Source organism: Atta colombica, unplaced genomic scaffold (assembly GCF_001594045.1).
Source record: "Atta colombica isolate Treedump-2 unplaced genomic scaffold, Acol1.0 scaffold106, whole genome shotgun sequence".
NCBI classification, from domain to species: Eukaryota; Metazoa; Arthropoda; class Insecta; order Hymenoptera; family Formicidae; genus Atta; species Atta colombica.
Genome location: NW_017259191.1, coordinates 407,797 through 430,398, shown reverse-complemented (window position 1 = coordinate 430,398; position 22,602 = coordinate 407,797). Strand labels below are relative to the sequence as shown.

The following is a 22,602-nucleotide window of genomic DNA, read 5'->3' as shown; positions in this document are numbered from 1 at the left end:
TATCTATCTCTCTCTCTCTCTCTCTCTCTCTCTCTCTCTCTCTCTCTCTCTCTCTCTCTCTCGCCGGCGAGACATGCTGTTGCCACATTTCAATTGTCTTTAGTGCCGATTGGTATTCGTGCACATAATACGCTACATATATGCATGTGTGTATGCTCGCTTTAAAAGTTTTTCTTTTCAGAGAATACGCGCGGAGAGGCATATTTATAAATTGTACACAATTAACTTTCTAGCATGGTAACCGAAGAAATATCTTAAGAGACCTCATTCTCGACGTTTGTCAGGATAGTTGTTGCGATTTTTGTTTCATTCCGACCAGTTTTAACGAATTAAATATTTGCTTTAGATCATCCAACTTGTGAATTTTTGTTCTTTGGTGTGTTGGTTTTGTGATGAACCCTTTCTGCCCGATAGTTATGGAAGTTAGCGAATCGTCATGTTTGACTATCATGATTAAAAAGGTTTCTTTCACAACGCTAAAAAAGGCTAGAAGTTAACCGAAACGTATATCTTGTGTTTACTTTGTCATTGACAATGTTTTATTAATTTTATTATTTGACTATACCTTTCTTTTACATTTATATATTATTGTATATAACAGTCAGCATACGAATTGCAGCGCAGATTCTTATTGCCTTGAATTTATAATATTTATTTTGTCTTTGATATAAAAGATTTAATATTTCATATAAATATTTAATGTTTAATATAAAAACATTTAATATAAATTCTCGGATTATATTAGCCCACCAAAATTATGTAAGCATATATTTAGCATCTTTTTGAAAAGATAAATTTGTAACGCATACATAAACTTCTTTTACACTAAAATATAAACATTTATTTCAGGCCCACCCGATATACTTTTTTTAATCGCGATTGATGTCACTGGGACGACATCAGTAACAGTCAGGTTTCAAGAACCAGACCAGCACGATTCTCCGATCTGTACTAAATTTAAAGTTCAATGGAGTCTACACGATGACTTTTCGGTTATTTGCGGTGAGAGGGAAGTCTTGAACATGAAGCAGAAGGAGTATCAAATCGAAGATTTAACTCAAGGTCAAAAATATCATTTTCGTGCGGCCGCAGGAAATTTGAAGGGTTATAGCAGATTCAGGAACTCGACGCCATCACACGTTACACCTAGCAGTAAGTATACATATAGCATCAATGTTGTTGTATCGTTATTGCAGTACAGTTATATGTATAATGATATAATTATGTGCGTTAATGTTTATTACTATAACACGTTTAAATACTCTTGATTTTACAATAATACAAACATTTGTAATAACTTGAAGGTTGGAGAGACATAGATGGTAGGATGCCCAGATTCGCGGGACGGCTGGAACAGCTCAACAATCTGTTCACCGACATAAGGCGCCCAGAATATACGCAAGAAACGCCTGTGGTGCAGAGGCGAAATTACAAGAAGAAAACAACGATAAAGCAACTCTTCACTGCAACGAGTAAATTCCAAAAAAATCTCAGACGAGGAGTGTTTCTAGCGTGTCTGCTCTATCACGAGGACAAAGTTCTTGTTACCAATGAGGATTTCTTACCCGTAATCGAAATCGACGAAACGTATCCCAGTTGTATTTACAATGATTTTCATTGGCTCATGAAAGTTGCCTGTACATGGGATGATGTTAAATTCCTTCGACAGGATATGGAAAAGAGTCACAGCAGCTCAACTAATCATTTTAGGTTAAAGTTGCTTCAAGCTGCTGCTCAAATGCAGGTAACGTTGTGTATTATTTATTAAAAACGCTTATTTAGCTTAACTTTTCATGAACTCGTATTGTTCAATAAAAATACGTACAGATAAACATTCTATGATATTTTAATCCACTTTGCAGGCTGCATTGTGCATACAAGACCTTGGACAATTATACCATAAGCCCATTAGAGATATTCAAGGCACCTTAGTGTTTTCGACAATAAATTATATAAAGTCGCCAAAATTGATTTCTGTATTAAACAGCAGATGGTTACCGCTCAGTAAAGTTATAAAGAAGGTCATAACGCACGAAGACAGTAACGTCACTGATATCTTGATGGCCAGCATACAAGAACAAATGGCGTATCACCAAGTCAGCAGTATTAAACTATCTAAGGGTTTATATCTCGGTTATCTGAAAATGCAAAGCAGCGTTGATCTCATACAAGTTGTTGTCCCAACAAAATCTCCGAATGTATTGCCACATTGTAAGATTCGCGATAATTCACACGTATCCGCGTAAGTTTACATTCACTGAAATTCATTAAAACATAAATATCACATTTCTGAATTATTTACTACATTATCATATTTTTGTTTTTATCTATCAAGAGAGGAATGGGATTATCTGAAGAGAGTAACACACATTTGCACGTCTGAGACTTCCGTAGAATCTGAAGAAAAGGAGAATGTGACAAACGAGGCGCAAGGTACGGACCAACAAAAACTGTTTGTTGATCTGGTTGCCGCAACAGCGCGACGTCTATTCAGTTACATGGAGATCAGTCCAGAGGATTTACTGGTGCATCGATTATATGACGCCGAGGTGATAGACCTAACTCATGATGTCTCATTCCTTATCGCCGTACCACCTGCTGAAACAGCCTGCTGTGTACCTGGCACGCGAGAAATCTTGCTACAGCGTAGTGATCTCTTGTCGTTGCCTATTCAAGTCTTCGAAATGGTCCACTTAAATACGTATCAGAAGGATGTAATCAATCGTTACTCAAGACTCAGTTGTATCTTGGAATTGGACACCGCACAGGCTCAGCATAATCATAGAGAGGCCTTCAGTTCCTTAGAATTGAGCGTTGCGAAGGACAAACTAGCGAGACTACAAGAACTTCAGTCACAAGTAAACACTGTATGGAAAGGTGCCAGATGGCTAATTGATGTTATAACTTTCGCGAGAGATCGCTCCTCCCAACAAAATGTAATTATTATTACGTAATGTTTTATATAACGTATTTTATTGTATTTGTCTTATAAACTTATTTAAACATTTTTTAATTTTATATCGTATTTGTGATTCATTTATCGATACTTTCCCACAGATCGCGACGCAAACTGTAGGCATATCTATGAAGCACCTACTCAGTTTGGATAGAAATAAAAATAACAGTAATAGCTTGAAACGAAGTTTATTGCAATTACCACCTAGAGATCCTAAACTCGTAAAATCGAGTCCTGGCCGTGGCAGCTGGCCAGGTCCTAATCTGTCGAAATCATCTTCTAATCTCCTTATGACAGAATTCAGCAAAAGTGAACAACAGTTGCCCAGTGGACAGTATGTACTCAAAGGTAGCAACACCTCAAATACGTCGACAACTTTGGAGCCACAAAAATCTTTGTGCGCACCGATAAGTAGTAACAATCTGACAACCACCAGCAGCACGAACCATCTGGTACCGCTGCAGAATATGAGATTACCGCCTTCCAAGTCCGAAGACACATTGATCTTTGCCAAGTATAAACACAGCCCACGAAATCGTTCTGCTACGATAACATCGGCATCAGCTAATACCAGTCCGTTACTGAGTATTAAACCTATCATTTATAGTGGTTCATTATTAAGTGTCTCTACGGCGATGACAAATACTACGAGCCTGCTTAGTGTGAGCAACACGAATTCCGATAGTCTACACTCACTGAGTAGCGACGAGTATCCTGCATCAAATTCGAGCGTCTGTTTAAAACCAGGCCATTCAGTCAATGTCAAACCGTCCAAACCGACTGCGAGCGTCGCGGCGATGGCCACTCCGTCGGATCTAGAAGAGAAGGAAGAGGCAACGATGATGCCAGCACCATTACCAGGAATTCTTCAGGTATAGCCTTTAATTTTGCAATACTTAACACTCTTCCTCGTACTATTGAAGTTGGCGCTCAAGCCAATATATTTTTTTTGTGTCATAAAAGGTGCGTTCATTTAATTACGTGTAGTACTCTCTTTACGTTTTACTTTAGTTTGATTGGTTGCACTGTTTTTTAACCGCGCACTTACTCTCACTTTTTATTTCTGTGAGACGACATTCTATTTACGAGAAGTTATAAGTCAATACATCTCAGTTTTCTTTATTCTTAGTTTTTACACTAAAATCTTGGGTTTAATAATTTATTAAACCTGTCCAGAAGAAACTTTAACAGGCAACATTAACATTAATTTGTACTAGATACAATATTTCAAAAATTTTAATTTTAGAAAAAATTAAATTCTTGGACTCGCTATATACAGCGCTATATACATATTTTTAAATGATATTTTTCCTTCCTGTAGAGAACACAAGTTTAACCCGATTATAATAAAAAACAGATGTTTACTTGGTCCTCTAATGTAAACCGATGTAGTGGACATATTAATACTTTGACGGCCGCACTTTTCAAAAAAAAGTTTGCTCTTGCCATCGACATATAATGTCGAAAACTATTCTGCCATCGGCATTTTTTGTAAGCTCTGTTACATATTAATTCTTCATCACTGTTGCCTGATACTTCATTGTTAACATTCGAAAGATTATCAGTATACACCTCGTCGTCACTTTCACACATTTTTAGAGATACTTTCTTTAAGTTTATAAATATAGCTTTTGATATATAACATATATATCATTTACTAATATAATTATACCTTGATAGCTACCTGTTTGTGTTGTTGCTGCCATGTTGCCAAAAATAAAGTGCATTAGTTTTCAGTAAATTTAGAACAAAGTGCATAAGTCATTTACATGTGGCATAACATCACATGAATTCAATATTTGTTGCTATCAACTTGCCATGTATTTGCTGTCAATAATGAATGATAAATCAAAAATTTTCCATGAATGAAAGTCATTTTGTTGACAACGAAATGACATAACAGTTGCTCTCCGTTTGCTTTGAATCTGAATGTTTCAAATCTGCCTTCGTATTGTTGAATAGGTATGATTATGTATTACGTTTTCAGCAAATACACAACTAGTCGAAAATTTGTGCTCTGCATTAAATTACATGATATTGCAAAACATGTTGGCTATCAGAATAATGTATATACAGAGTATTTCAGATCACCCCTTTTATCTCGGAAATAGAGCATTTTAGGAAAAAAAACGTTTTAGACAAAAGTTGTAGAGTTTTAAATGATCTATTTAGTGATCTGATCTTAGGTAACGTCACCAAGGTCAGAGCAATATTACTGAATTTTTTTAATGGAATCCTATTTTTCATTGTATATTCTTGTAGCATCTCGAGAACTTTCCAAGACATTATAATAAAATATTTGTTCATGAAGTACTTTTCGAGTTATAAGGCTTGAAAATACTGCCGACATTAGCACTATGCAAGGTGTTCGACCGACAGCTAAAATCTCTTAAATATTGTTCAAAATCATGTCCTGAATAACATTCGTTAAAATCAAGGGCACTGAAGAGATTATTTTTCTTATTTTCATTTTTATATAGAAATGAATTTTTGGTGCAAAAATGAAAATAAAAGGAACAACCTCCAATGACTTTGATTTGTGCTACATGAATGTGCAATGAAAAATAAGAGGTTCTATAAAAAATTCAAAGTGATATTGCTCTAACCTTGGGTGACGCCACCCAAGGTCAGACTGATCAGATCGCTAAATAAATCATTTAAAACACAATTTTTGTCAAACTTGCCTAAAGTCAAACTAATAAAACCTGTAAATACATCTTATTAAATTTTACCACTTTTGTTTAAGACATTTTCCTCAAAAATGCACATCCGAGATATTAGACTGTTTCCAGATTTTTGATATATTTTTGAATGCTTATTACTCAGCTTCTAAGACTTATTAGCGAAAACGACTTTACAGGTGTTCACTTGATAGGTATCTCCTCTAACGTCGCTGCAAGTTTGATTAAAATCGGTGAAGAACAGAGCATAGCCTCTCCTTATCAATGAACTCACTTTATGTGAAGTCACCCGATAATCGCTGCCCAGCGAACTCACGTATACGTGAATCCGACTATCAAAATGTTAAATAAGCTATCACATTGCTAAATTTCAATGTTTGATTTGCTCGGTGCTCTTTGATTATGCTTAAATACTATGCTTAATGTGCTAAAATTAATACGATATCGTTACAATCATTTTACATTTCATAATACCTATTAGGAGTGTGATTTAGTTTTGAAGGTTTTTTTTTCCTAAAAAACTCATTTATTTAAACAAGATAATGAACCTTATATTTTAACGAACATCTTAATCAAAATATTTTCCTTCGTTTTGTATAACTTTTTCTCATCTTTTCAAAAGATGGAAAAGATATCCATTCTTGGCAAAAGATTGATTCCGCAACGATAAAAAGATTCTTCTTTGGAATTGATCCAATTTTCAACAAATTTTCGCATATTTTTGGAATTATGAAAGCATGTATCTTCTAGAGCATGTTGTATCGACCAAAATAAGTCAAAATCAGATGGAACAATGCCTAGAGAATATGCGAGATGCGGTAAGACTTCCCATTCCAATTCTAATAACGTTTATTTCACTGATAATGCATGAAGTCGAGCATTATCATGAATAAGGATCACTTGGCATCATTTATTCGCAATTGGAGGAATTTATTCGCATTTTTAGTCTAATGCTTGCTTCAATTTGTATAATTGTTGTCTACAACGATCAGTGATGACTGTTTTTTTCGGATTTAACAGTTTATAATACACAACACTTCCTTGATCCCACCAAATCTGCAGCAATATCTTTGAATCGTGAATGTTACGTTTCAAAATGAATGTTGCTGATTGGATCAACCCATAATCTTTTTTGTTTGGGATTATCAGAATAGTTCCATTTTTCATCCAGAATAACAATTCGATACAAAAAAAACTTCTTCTTTTTTGTCTGGCGATCAATGACATGCAAATATTCAATCGGTGCGCAATAGCATTTTCCGATAATTGATGTGGAACCCATTTTCCTTCTTTGTGAATTTTCGCAATATCATGTAAATGTTTAGTAACTATTATATGATCATTTAATTCTCTGGCAAGTTCTGAAATGGATTGTTGTCCAATAATACTTACAAATCTACATATTCCAGCTTTTTTTGTTGTCCCGAGCGATTTTTATCGTTAACATTGAAATCACCACTTTGGAGTCATCTGAATCAATATCCACGTGTCTTAATTGATAGAGAACATTATTATAAGATTCTATTAAAATTCTATAATCTTCAGCCGCCATTTTTTTTTTATTAGAGGAAAGGCTCCTATTATGAGGTATAATTACCGAGTTCATTGTGGATGGGTGTCGCTTAATAAGGAAGTTCCACAAATTAAAAATAATATTCTCTTTATTACATTATGTACAGAGGTACTCGTCAGTACTTATGAGAGATTTTGTGGCGCCTTGCGGCGCGTGTGATGTGTGCGTGCGTGCGTGCGTGCGTACGTGCATGCGTGCGTGCATGCGTGCTTCCTCTTTCTTTGTCCTGGCGTCCTTTGGTATCGATGTCGCTGGCTGAGGGCTTATCGGTGGCCAAATTTTCAGATCCTCCGCGGTAGTAACGATCTCGGCAGCCATAAGGAGCTCGTGCTCGTTTGTTAACCGAGGCCGTCGTGGATTCTTGACGGGGGAATTCTCTCACGGGAGTTCGAGAGGTATCAGCCTCCACAGGAAGAGAGTTACTTCCGAGTCGAACGCTTTCTCCATCGCGGGTTCCTCTGGTGTGCAAGAGGGTCCGGAATAGTCCCGGCGACGTTTTCGTGGCAACTTGTAGCCCTTGTAGTCTTGTAGCTTGCCAGGAAGAAGATGCAGAGGCCTAAGTGAGGCTCGCTCTGCTTCATGAAGGCCCGATTCGAGCTCACTCCGTGAGTATATGCAAAGTCTCTTGACGAGCTCGCTTTGCTGCAAAGGCCCTTTAAAGGAGGAGTTCGCTTTGCGAGGTTACACATCAAAAAATGTTCTGTCATCAGCATAGAAGCCCTTTGCGAAGCTCTACCCTAAGTGAAGATGCTGAAGATCTCCCGCAGAATCCTACTTCTGCGTGGTGGATTATTCTTGCGCGCGAGTTGCTGCTAGACCGCGTAGCCCTCTCACGGCGGCGGTTGGGACTCGCGCTGAGCGGGCGCTCGGTCAGCGTCAAGTGCGGCACCGAGCGCACGACTCAAGGGGCGGCGCGGATCGCGCGTGCCCTGGCAATTCTATTAGTAGTGCTTTATTTATAAAATAACAAGTCATTTTGAAAGGAATTTAATAAGCTTTAAGATAATGTTATATAAAATTTAATTCAAATTCCATTTTTTTTTAAATTAAAGAAATGTAAAAAGAGAGAAAATCATAAAATCAAAAAAAATTGTCTCCTAATATGGGATGCCTTGAAAAATTGATAGCAAAACACAAAGTATATATCAGTGTTGCAATTAAAAAAACTTTATTTCTAAAATACAAACACAGCCAGCATGCGCGAAATATAAGCAAGCGGTAAATTATACCCAGAATCAATTTCAGGTAGTTGGAATCAAGCATCGCAGATATAGGCACTATGTTTATTCCGATTGTCTTTGTTATTATTGTACAATAATATTTATACTTTAGCAATGATTTTCACTATAACATAGGAGCATTATTTCATAGGAGGATTATTTCATATTAGAAATATCCTGGATATTACAATCGTGGATATTTCCACGTCTTATGATTTTACGATCATCAAATCTAACTTCTATAATTAAACAATTCAATATATCTCGTATTTTTCTATTAGTACATATAATATACTATTTCTATTAGTATATAATAGTATATATAATTCTATTAGTATATATAATATTATAGTACGACCTTACTCTATCATTACATGAAAAATTTATTGCCAAATATTTATTTATTAAATAATAAACAAGATTTAAATGCTCATTTCAATGAAACTTGAAGACATCCAAATTCTAAAATCTTGTTTTACAATGACTACAGGCATGATCTAATATTGAATTTTCTAAATAGTTTTCAATCCAAGAGCAATAAATTCATAGTGGAATCAATAGATAATTTATTAGTTTAGCAGAAATGCCACTATCTCATATTAAGAGCCTATCTCATAATAGGCGACTTTCCTCTAACAAATAGAAACAACGCTTGTCGAAAATGCTGTTTAGAAACTCCATTTTTTAAATGATATAAACACGATGTTTATACTGACGGTTATGTCGCCACGAACCCGTCGGCTAAATACGCGACGAATCCTTGAGAACATACACGGATTTCGAACATATGTGCATGCTTTGCTTGTCACGAGACGGGGTATTTAAATTTGTTAATTTCTTTTACCGTTTCTTCATATCACTCACTCAGTTAATGCGAAATAGAACAATGTTACAACACGTCTATGATTGATTATATAAAATTGCATTGTAAACGATCGCAGTGAAAGCGGTAATCACTGAAACTTACGAAAATATTCAAACGATCATATTCAATCATCACTAAACGACTAATTTAAAATCTCAAGAATAATAAGAGGCAAGATAAGAACGACCAATAACAACATGAGATTTAACAATGTTTTGGCGTGAGAAGAAGATTCGGGAAAGTCAGCGATCGATATTGAGAGTTGAGTAAACGAAATTAGATACTCAGGTCTTTTAGACCGTCTGGATAAGATATTTGCGAGTGAATTGGCGATCGTTTTTTTTATCTCGGTCCCCCTGTACGTCTGTCGAAGGCATAGGAATAAAAAAGTGAATCGAACTGTACCATTTGTCTAACCATTTATTTTTTCTCATCCTCCGCGCGAGCTAGCCTTACGATTTGACTACGGACACCAAAATACTATTTAAACCATTTATACCAATAGACTGCGCCTATTGTTAGTAAATGACTAAATATCATGGAGTAATAGTAAAGCATTAAGAAACAATAGCTACGATTGGAATGTCTTCGACAACATTGACATTAATGTCATCTCTTACAAAACAATCCAAACTAAATCACAACCTTAATATAATAAAGATAAATTATACGAAGGCAAGTCAATAAGTTCTTAGAAAATCTGTTCTTAGAAAAAGAGGGCACTCGCATGTCATATCACATTACTTTTTGACAAATAGCATCTCTCTGATTACTGTCAAATTTTGAGCGAAATTCATCGCGTGATTTCATTTCTGTAGACGATTAAAGCAAACAACCTTTGTATTTTTTATAAAATGGAAAAAAATGAGTTTCGTGCAGTAATCAAATTATACATATGAAAGGTTTAACGCCTAAAGAAATCAAAGCCGAGTTGAATAATATTCATAGTACATCTGCACCAGCGTTTGCAACTGTATACAATGGGTGAATGAATTTAAACGTGGTCGTACATCCACATGTGATGCACCTCGTTCGAGACGTCCAATTGAGACTGCTACGCCAGAAATCATCGATAAAGTCCACGATTTTATTTTGACTGATTGCGCGAGCTTGTTGAGGTCACAGGCATATCACATAGCATAGTGATTTCAATTTTGCACGAACAATTGGGTATGAAAAAGCTATCGGCAAGATGGGTATCGCGTTTGCTCATTGTGGACTATAAGCGTGACCGTATGACGATTTCAAAACAATGTTTGAAGATATTTCAACGTAATCCAGATGAATTTTTGCGTCGATTCATTACTGTGGACAAAACATGGATCCATTACTTTATACCCGAGACGAAGGAACAGTCAAAACAATAGACTTCATCGAGTGAACCAGCTCCGAAGAAGGCGAAGACCTAAAGTCGGCCGGAAAGATGATGGCCACAGTTTTTGGGATGCACGCGATATAATTCATATCAATATTACCTTCCGTCAAAGCAAACAATCAATAGCGATTACTACGCAGCCTTATTGGACCGTTTCAATAACATTTTAAAGAAAAAAATCTCTATTTGGCGAAAAAGAAAGTGCTCTTCCATCAAGACAATGCACGGATTCACATCGATGGCCCGGCACCGATGGCCAAATTCAACGAATTCCGCTACGAATTGCTTTCCCATCCAGCATATTCGCCAGATTATCCCCTGCGACTATTTCTTATTAGGTGTACAACTTTGCTTCCGCCGTTTTCCTATAGATGGCTTTAGCGGTAAGTGGTGGTCGAAATAAATAGATCATAGACGTCATACAATAAACTTGGGCATCTGTCAACATAACCCCATAGAAACATTAGTCGATTTGTGTCTGCATCATAAAGTTATTCTCGATTGAAAATGTCAGTTTACGAGCCAAATTCTCGTTATTTGCGGGAGGTTTTAATTTTTTGCTTCAATATGAAGAAATCTGCGGCTGAGGCTCATCGAATGCTCTCAAATACTTATGGTGAGGCCGCTATTAGTGAAAGAACGTGTCGTGAGTGGTTTCAACGCTTCAAGAACGGTGATTTTGACGTCGAAGACCGGCATAGCGGTGAAAGAGAGAAGGTTTTCGAAGAATTGGAGGCATTACTTGAGCAAGACTCGTGTCAAAATCAAGAAGAATTGGCACAATCATTGGGAGTGACTTAACAAGCCATTTCAAAACGCCTCAAAGCTATGGGATGATTCAAAAGCAAGGAAATTGGGTGCCATACGAATTGAAGCCGAGAGATGTTGAACGGCGTTTGTTTGCTTGTGAACAGCTGCTTGAAAGGCAAAGACGGAAGGGATTTCTGCATCGCATTGTGACTGGGGACGAAAAATGGGTTCATTACGATAATCCCAAGCGCAGAAAATCATGGGGAGTTCCCGGCCATGCTTCCACGTCGACGGCCAAACCGAATATTCACGGCTCCAAGGTCATGCTCTGTATTTGGTGGGACCAACTCGGCGTAGTGTATTATGAACTGTTAAAACCGACTGAAATAATCACAGGCGATCGGTATCGAACGCAATTGATGCATTTGAGCCGAGCATTGAAAGACAAACGGTCGCAATACAACGAGAGACACGATAAAGTGATTTTGCAGCATGACAATGCTCGACCCCATGTTGCGAAAGTGGTCAAGACATACTTGGAAACGTTGAAATGGGAAGTCCTACCCCACCCGCCGTATTCTCCAGACATTGCTCCCTCTGACTATCACTTGTTTCGATCAATGGCACACGGCCTGGCTGACCAGCACTTCCGGTCTTATGAAGTAAAAAATTGGATCGATTCGTGGATAGCCTCAAAAGATGACCAGTTTTTTCGACGCGGGATTCATACGCTACCCGAAAGATGGGAGAAAGTAGTGGCCAGCGATGGACAATACTTTGAATCATAAATGTATAACCAGTTTTTTACAATAAAGCCTCGAATTTCGGAAAAAACGGCGGAAGCAAAGTTGTACACCTAATATTTCCAAACCTGAAGAAATTCGGAGGAAAGAAATTCACCACAACTCATCGCTGAAACAGAGACTTATTTTGAAGGGTTGGACAAATCATATTAGAATCATATTCGGACGGTTTGAAAAAGTTGGAGAATCATTGGATCAAGTGTATCAAGCTGAAAAAAGACTATGTTGAGAAATAAAAATGAATAAAAAAAAATGTGTTTTACTATGATTTTTTAAAACCTTATTGATTTGCTCTCGTATCTATATATTATGTGTTATAACACAGTATGTCATCGCGTCAATATTTCATGAGTTTCCATAAAGTGATACGCCAGCTTTACACACACGCACACGCGCGCGCACACACACACACGCACACACACACTGAAGAGATATTGCAAAAAATAAGAATTATTAATAACATGATTTTTATAGCAGTATCGTGTTATACAACTATGTATTCTTATGTTTTGGATATGTATCGCATTTTTTGTTTGTCTAAACATAACGTGCGTCTGTTAAATTTAGGAAGCTGATTTAGTAGACCAAGGAGCACTGCACTGTAGCGATATTGTTCTATAAGTATGGGAAGTGCGTAACCTTCTATTTCACACGTAAAACATTTACAAAGAAAAAATATTTATACTCGATCGCGGTTCTTATTGAAGGAAATGTAGGCTTTTCAATGTTGCAGATTTTGAGCGTTTTTACTTAAGGCTAAATGTTGTTGCAAGTTAATACTCTTATACCAAAACGGACAGAAACTCGCATACCTCTCAGCAGGATATAAGAGATCGCCATACTGGGACAAAATGATAAATTTTTTTGAAAGAAAAAAATCAATGACAAAGTTGCATTTTTATACTGCTCAATTTTGATATCAATTTTGATATCTCGAGAAATATGATTCCTGTACCTTTTGGATTGTTACGAAGGCAGCCATATCTATCCAAATATGTACAATTTTTTATGGAATAAGAAAATTGTATGTGTTCGGGTAAATATGACTCTTCATAACCAAAAGGTATCAATGTAATCATTCTCGATAATTGATATCAAAATTAAGTATTATAAAATTTCAACTTTGTTGTTATCGATTTTTTCTTTCACAACAAATTTATCGCTTTGTCCCAGTATAATGACCTCTTGTACTCTTCTGAAAGATAAGGGAGTTTCCGCCCGTCTTGGAACATGGGTATATACGAGGCTCCTGACTACACTCAGCCAAGAATTCTGCGTTAACAGTGACACAGGATCAGACAGCACACAGTGGTACCGATCTGAATATAGGCGATCGAAAATGAAATTTTCAACTTTTTCATTGAAAACTATATTTCTTGTAAAATAATTTCTATTTAGTGTGTAAAATTTTAGAAGTAACAATATTTTTCCCACAAGAAAGTATAAAGTTACAATTAACAATAAAATTTGAAAAGCATTCTTTATCTTCCTACGGTCAAAATTAATGAATAATCAATACGTCATTGAATAAGATACTTTAAACTATAATAATACACAAATTATATTATTCTTTTAAAATTAAATTATTATTAAATTAACTTCTAAATAATTTTTATTTAAAAAAAACAATTAATTTTTTGATAATAAATATACAATTTGACTTTACAAAAAAAGGAATAAAAAAGAACTCACATGAGAATGCATTATAGACATTAAATAATGATTTTTAATTTTTTTATAGAGGATCTGCAGAGACTTGCAGAAATAAAAATTATTAACTCTTATACATCTACATTCATACACAAAAAAACGACGAAAAGTATTGAATAATTCGATGATAAAAAATCGTATAAAGGTCTACAAGCATTGAAGGTAAAGATTCACACTTTGCTGTAAACCGCATTTTTTTGTGATTTTTATTTCAAGCCATAGACATTTGTAAAATTTTCACATTTGACGAGTATTCATTTGCGTCCGTATAGCTTCATATAGGATCAGTCAAATTAAAATATCAATGACCGATAGCTACGATGATTTTTCATTAAGTTATTGTTATTTGAAGATATTAAAAATTTGAGCAAAAAATTATATAACCCGTTTTTTTTGCACACTAAATTTTTGCACAAATTTTTAATATTTTCAAATAGCAATAACTCAGTGAAAAATCATCGTAAAGAGATGTTTAAAAAAACCTTTTAAAGCTTAAAATTTCTACTTTCGAAATCGATTATTGATATTTCAATATAATTAATTCTAAATAAAGCTGTAGGGACACAAATAGATACTCGTCATAGGTGAAAATTTTGAACAAATTTTACAAATGTCTATGGCGTAAATTAAAGATTACAAAAATGCGATTTACAGCAATCGAAAGTGTGAATTATTACCTTTAATTTGCTTTTTTATAGATTTCTGTACGATTTTTTTTCACCAAGTTATTCAACATTGAAGTAAAAAGGGTTCTTTTTGTATCGTTGTTTTTTTTGCATGTGAGCGTACATAAGAGTTAATAATTCTACTTCTACAAGGTCTCTGCAGATCCTCTAAAGATAAAGAAATTAAAAAATCATTATTTAATGTCTATAATGCATCTTCATTTATGAATTTTATTTCTTTTTTTTTTTGTAAAATCAAATTATATGTTTAGAGGAAAGCCTCCTATTATGAGATAGCCTAATATGAAATAGCGGCATTTTTGTTAAACTAATAACGCTATCTTTTGTTTCATCATGAATTTATTGCTCTTGGATTGAAAATTATCTAGTAGAAAATATATTATTAGATCATGTCTGTAGTCATAAAACAAGATTTTAGAATTTGGATGTCTTCAAGTTTCATCAAGATGAGCCTTTAAACCTTTGTTTATTATTTACTAAATAAATATTTGGCAATAAATTCGTCATAGTGACAGAGTAAGGTCGTATAACGATTAATAGAAAAATATGGGATATGTTGAATGGTTTAATTACAGAAGTTTAATTACAGTAGATTTGATGATGTAATAAGGCGTAAAAATCGTAATATGAGATATCCAAGATATTTGAAATTTGGAGACACTGATAGACACTCGGCGCTAAGCTACGCGAAGCGACCGTGGCAACTCACGAGCCAGTAAATTGCGTCAGATCGTGATTATCGGATCTTAATATAGGCTAAACCGATGAAGTTCTAATCTAATTGTGCTCAATTGATTGCGACCGCTTAGGATATATAATGAAAGTAAAATTTAAATGTTTGAAGGCTCAAATACAAAATATAAATAATAGGGAGCATACAGTCATAACGATAGATGTTAAAACGAAAGTCATATATTTAAAATTATCATATAAAAACGTAGACGTTCCAATCAAGATTTGACCATCAGTACATCAAGATGACAAATAAATAAATACAAAAAATTAATTAATTAAGCAAAAATCGCTAGTCAATAAGATAGTAAAAGAATTTTCCAATCGCTTATGGTACAAGTTAATCGAGTAAGACGAAGTCCAGAAAAGAAATTAACCAAAAATTTTAACGCTTCTGACGAATAATCTGTTTATTCCTTTTTAAAGAAAGCGAAGAATGACTTCGTGTGAAGATAACTCAGAACAATCTTATTATAAAAGGATGATCTCCGAGATGATACATAACAAACGACAAGAAAAAGTTTTAAACAAACGAAGTGACACAGAACGCTAGAAATTTATTTATCACATATAGAATTACCCTCTTCATTATCATTCTCTCTCCTTTCTTTTCATAATATATAATACTGTCGCGAGCTATCGTCTTCCAAATTTTTGTCAGTAGTGATTCTTATCATTTGTTCAAATTGTTCTGTTTTTTTAAATTGTGTTACTTACGAGTTACATTTACAAGGACTTACGTCAAAAAATACGTGGCAAACGAGTGTTAATGTGAATTTAGATTGATTTTCATGAATAATTATTATATTGTTTAAAATTTAAATTATTAAAAAGTGTTTTCCTTTCTTTTAATTTTAAATAGAATCTGAAAATTCTGTATTTTCAGACGAAGTCGCTCTTCGCTTTCTTTAAAGGAATCATAAACGGAATAGATTATTCGTCAGAAGCGTTAAAATTTTTGGTTAATTTCATTTCACTGGACTTCATCTTACTCGATTAACTCATACCATAAGCGATTGGAATTGGATTCTTTTATCATCTTATTGAGCGATCATTGTTTTAATTTTATGTATTTTTTCTATTTGTTTTTTTCATCTTGATACTGTTTTACCATCTTTTTGACTAGCGATTTTTGCTTAATTAATTAATTTTTGTATTTCTTTATATTTGTCTTTCTTTTTATTTGTTATCTTGATCTGATGATAGTCAAATCTTGACCGAAATGTCTACGTTTTTATATGATCATTTTAAATATTGATTTTAACATCTATCATTGTGGTTGTATGCTCTCTATTAATTTATATTTTATAATAAAAGTATTTTCTTTTTCTCGAGCGGAGATATTGTGACGCAAAATATGAATCTGAAACTTTTATTAAGAAAAAATTAAAAAACGTAGTCGTCATCGTCGTCGCTGCTACAGAGTGGGGAAAATATCCTTTTGGAATTTTTGACGCAAGAGTCAAATGTGGTGCTAGTAATACACACATAGTCATATCACACATGGTCAGTGAGTTGTTGCAAGCGCTGCGACGGTTGTACACATTTTATACATTCTACACTCTGCAGAGATTATAAATTGAAGTTATTACGATCATGAGATCGCGGAGGAGTTGAATAAGTGCGATTGTGGCTAAAGCTATATTATATAATATTGAGTTCTGGTTACCTCAAATATTAAATATACTTTAAAAATACTTTTAGTCGATGTATTTTTGCGTAATTAAATGGTTATCCAAATAATATCTAGATGTTGTTGAACTGTGACCACATTTGTACAGCATCTTTAATTGGATTTAATAACAGTAATGAAAATACATCCAATCAATGCGTTTTAATTTTATAAAAATAAATAAAAGTTTGACAAAAAATAGTATCACTCTGCCTCATGAATTAATGTAATTAATTATTGAAGTCGACGACTATTCAGGTTAAGTTGGTCACAGCGACGAAATATTGCGATCTAACACAGACTGCAGTAAAATTTTAATTTCTTTGCTTTAGATTTACCGGAATAGTGACTCGCATTGATTCTGTATCCGCAAGTTCAATGGGACATAGGAAAATGAATTCCTGCGGATCGGAAATCACATATACATACAGGGACACTGCCGATTGTGTTTTGTATACTCATTTTAATTTTAATTTGCATTTTCGCATTTTTATGTACTATATATACGACATTCATGTTCTGATCATATTGACCTCTAAATAATTGCCTGTCAAAATAATGTGCTGGTGTATGCGCATGTGCAGATATATGTCACGCAGAGCGGTTCTTGATGCAAGCGTATAATGTTACATCAAAATTGGGAGCCACTTTTTCAAATAAGTTAGCAGTCTAGTAATATAATATATATAGAAGCCTGTGGTTGAACATGTACAGCTGATCACATACTCATGAATCTATAAAGAAACAATCGCTCGGTGAGCAAGTTGCATTTCGAAATCCATCGAAAAAAAAGTGTTGCCTTTCTGTGACCGGCTGTACACATCAGTGGAATATGCAAAAAAAATAAAGCCGTAACGCAGACTTTTGCATGATGCATAACGCATAGTGCGAATCAACTAATCAGAATCTTTCTTTTCCTCCCATGGAAAAGAAGAATTTCGATTGGTTGATTCCTTTATGCATTATGTCTTATGCGTTATGCAAAAGTTTGTGTTGCGGCTAATAAATTTGCGCAACAGAAAACGGCGGAATAAAGCCACGACTAATCACGTTATTCCGAATAGCGCTGATTGATTGCTTTTATGATGCATTCTCTATTCCGCAGTCGTTTTCCATACTGTGTGATTTTACCCTGAGAATGCGATCCCATGATGCGGAATTGGCAGAACGCTTGTAATTGGTCGTGGCCTCATTCAACCGATTCCGTTCCGCTAAAATGTGTTTTCCTATGTTCCATGGAACGGAATTTCCGGAATGTGCAATTAACTCTGACCAATCATAAGAGCCTTCCCGTAGATTACTTTCGTTGGATCTACCAGAACAGCGTTTATCATTGGTTCGCATTGATTGCGCATCTGCAAGTTCCGCTTCATGGGATATAGGAAACTCCTGCAGATCGGAAATCACACATACATACTGGAACATTATCCTGTCTTTATTTTGTGTACTCATGATTTTGATTTTGATTTACATTTCCGCCTTTCTGTATACTATATATACGACATTCATGTTCTCGCCATATTGTTCAACTATATTGACTTCCGTATTTATCTGGAGACTTAATTAATTACCTTCGTGTTTAGATTTCACCCGAGTCCACTCAGATATCACTCCATTCTTGTTATTTACCGAATGTTAAACAAGAATAACATAACACCCGGAGAACACTCAGATGGGAATCCGAACATCTATTCAGCATGTTAATTAATAATTAATCATGTACTTGTAGGAGACAGTTTTCTCCATCAAATCAGCTTAACGAGGTTAATTTTTATAATGGTAACTTTAATTCTCTCTCTCTCTCTCTCTCTCTCTCTCTCTTTCTCTCTCTCTTTCTCTCTCTCTCTCTCTCTCTCTCTCTCTCTCTCTCTCTCTCTGTCAAAAATTACTCTTCGAAAAAAATTAATGTATCAAATGAAAAATTAAAACCCAAATGTTACAGTCTTAATTAATCAAGTTAAGTTCTGTCGAATTCAAAAGTAAAACACAAATGGTATTATTTTATGTTATTTATACAAACATACCTTTTCAAAAGAAAAGTAAAAAAAGCGCTAATCATGCGTGCTTTTCTGATGAATTATTTAGACTGATTTCACTAACGCCAATTACTTAATTGGTGGAACTAATTAATTGCGTTTCTTGGTATCCAAATTACATAAAACTTAATTTGCAACAATTGTTGATATTAATTCTTTTTTACGAATAAAATTTTTTTTTACATAAAATTTTGAAGAATTTTACTTGGCGCCAATTTTATTGATATCAAATCTTTTATATGATACATATCGTTAGAATTAAATAAATAATAAGAGATGTTACTATTTACTTTTTAATTTGATAAAACTTAACTTGATTAATTAAGATTGTAGCATTTGTGTTTTAATTTTTCATTTGATACATTAATTTTTTTTGAAGAATAATAAATTTTGACAGAGAGAGAGAGAGAGAGAGAGAGAGAGAGAGAGAGAGAGAGAGAGAGAGAATTAAAATTGCCATTATAAAAATTAATCTCCTTAAGCTGGTTTAATGGAGGAAACTGTCTCCTACAAGCGCATGATTAATCAACATGCCGAGGCGTGTTCGGATTCCCTGAGTGTTCTCAGGGTGTTATGTCATCCTTATTTAATATTCGGTAAATAACAAGAATAGAATGATATCTGGATACTCGGTGAAATCTAAACATAACTTTGAAGGTAATTAATTAAGTCTCCAGATAAATACGGAAGTCAATATGGTGAGAACACAAATATCGTATTTATATAGTATACAGAAAGGTGGAAATGTAAATCAAAATCAAAATCATGAGTACACAAAATGAAGACAGGGCAACATTCCAGTATGTATGTCTGATTTCCGATCCGCAGGAATTTAGTTTCCTATGTCCTATGTCCTATGAAGCGGAACTTGCAGATGCGCAATTAATGCGAACCAATGACAAACGCTGTTCTGGTAGATCCAACGAAAGTAATCTACGAGAAGGCTCTTGGTGATTGGTCAATGCTAATTGCGCATTCTGAAAATTTCGCTCCATAGAATATAGGAAAACACATTTTAGCGGAACGGAATCGACTGAATGAGGTCACAATCAATCAGCGTTTCGCCAATTCCACATCATGGAGTCGCATCCTCAGGATGCGCTCCTGGGATGCAGATATGCGGAACTGCAGAACGTTCATGATTGGTCATGGCTTTATTCCACCGATTCCGTTTTCTATTGCGCAAATTTATTGACCGCAGCAAAGACTTTTGCATAACGCATAATGCATAATGCATAAAGGAAACCAATCAAAATTTTTCTTTTCGATGGAATGGGAGGAAAGAAAAGATTAGTTCATTCGCTTATGCTATGCATTATGCGTCATGCAAAAGTCTGTGTTGCGGCATTATTTTCTTTTGCATATTCCGTCGATGGTTGCGTGTACAGCCGGTCACAGAAAGGTTACATCACTTTTTTTTCGAGGGTTTCAGAATGCAGCTTGCTCACAGAGTGGTTGGTTCTTATTTATTGTATATATCCATGAGTAAGAACCAATCATTCGTATGAAATCATGCTTGTATGTTATAGTAAAAATCGTTGTTAAAGTATTAATGTTATTGTACAATAATAAAAAAGACCACCGGAATGAACGTCGAGTGCCTATTTCTGCGATTCCAACTACCTGAAAACGAGTCCTAAGTATAATCTATCGCATACTTATTTTTTGCGCATGCTGGTTGGCGCACATCTGTTTGTATTTTTAAAATATTAAATACAGTTTTTGAATTGCAATACTGATATACTTTTGCTATCGATTTCTGAGGCATCCCATATTAGGAGACAATTTTTTGATTTTGCAATTTTCTTACTTTTTACATTTCTTTAATTTTCAAAAAAAAAATGAAATTTGAATTAAATTTTATATAACGTTATCTTAAAACTTATTAAATTCCTTTCAAAATGACTTGTTATTTTTTAAATTCTGCCTATGGACTTCTAGCATTTATCCAAAACCCGATACATCATAATAGGGGTCTTTCCTTTATAATAAGAAAATTAATTGTTTTTATTGAAATAATTATTTAGAAATAAATTTAATATTAATTTAATTTTAAAAGAATAATTTAATTTGCATATTATTAATTTACCTTATTTAATGACGTATTAATTATTTCATTAATTTAACTGTAGAAAGATATTAGGTGTACAACTTTGCTTCCGTCGTTTTCCTATAGATGGTTTTAGCGGTAAGTGGTGGTCGAAATAAATAGATCATAGACGTCATACAATAAACTTGGGCATCTGTCAACATAACCCCATAGAAACATTAGTCGATTTGTGTCTGCATCATAAAGTTATTCTCGATTGAAAATGTCAGTTTACGAGCCAAATTCTCGTCATTTGCGGGAGGTTTTAATTTTTTGCTTCAATATGAAGAAATCTGCGGCTGAGGCTCATCGAATGCTCTCAAATACTTATGGTGAGGCCGCTATTAGTGAAAGAACGTGTCGTGAGTGGTTTCAACGCTTCAAGAACGGTGATTTTGACGTCCAAGGTCATGCTCTGTATTTGGTGGGACCAGCTCGGCATAGTGTATTATGAACTGTTAAAACCGATTGAAACAATCACAGGCGATCGGTATCGAACGCAATTGATGCGTTTGAGCCGAGCATTGAAAGACAAACGGCTACAATACAACGAGAGACACGATAAATTGATTTTGCAGCATGACAATGCTCGACCCCATGTTGCGAAAGTGGTCAAGACATACTTGGAAACATTGAAATGGGAAGTCCTACCCCACCCGCCGTATTCTCCAAACGTTGCTCCCTCTGACTATCACTTGTTTCGATCAATGGCATACGGCCTGGCTGACCAGCACTTCCGGTCTTATGAAGAAGTAAAAAATTGGATCGATTCGTGGATAGCCTCAAAAGATGACCAGTTTTTTCGACGCGGGATTCGTACGCTACTCGAAAGATGGGAGAAAGTAGTGGCCAGCGATGGACAATACTTTGAATCATAAATGTATAACCAGTTTTTTACAAAAAAGCCTCGAATTTCGGAAAAAAACGGCGGAAGCAAAGTTGTACACCTAATATCTCGGCTTCTAATAATTGGAGGGTAATCTTTTTTTAAATTCGTAGAAAAATGTTAGTCGTATGCTCGAATGCTTCACACAGCTATTTGATGCATATAACAAAATTATTGCATTTTTTTTAAATGTGAAAAATCCCTGTAAATTGCTGTGTGATTACTCAAAGATGAAGAAATTAAGTTTTCCGCAGACAAGTTTTTAGTGATCAAATGGCTTTTTGCAAAAATTAATGAACATTTCAGGCGCGTTCAGTACTAGATTTGTTTGTCATTATGAGGGCTATATTTTATGAAAATTTTGAAGCTTTGCATTTAAATCATAACAGAGAGCGAATGAAAAAAAGAACCTTTTTGGTGATTATTTTTTTTTTACTTAACTAATAAATTTCTACTTAACTAAAGAATAGATCGATTTTAATGTTCACGTCTCATTTTGTAGGTATTTCAAATACTTACAAAATTTTTCATAAGGAATTTTTTTCTATACAATCAATATTTTTTGTTT

General features: G+C 34.7%; 1 protein-coding gene across 1 annotated transcript in view; it reads left to right on the top strand.

The window, feature by feature from the left end:
- Positions 1-22,602, top strand: part of LOC108691758 — a 94,725-nt gene that overhangs the window by 64,769 nt on the left and 7,354 nt on the right. The window contains exons 6-10 of the mRNA XM_018199651.1: positions 850-1,152; positions 1,305-1,744; positions 1,863-2,242; positions 2,336-2,936; positions 3,058-3,828. Of these exons, the coding sequence (XP_018055140.1) occupies positions 850-1,152; positions 1,305-1,744; positions 1,863-2,242; positions 2,336-2,936; positions 3,058-3,828 (2,495 nt within the window). The remainder of the gene's footprint in view (positions 1-849; positions 1,153-1,304; positions 1,745-1,862; positions 2,243-2,335; positions 2,937-3,057; positions 3,829-22,602) is intronic.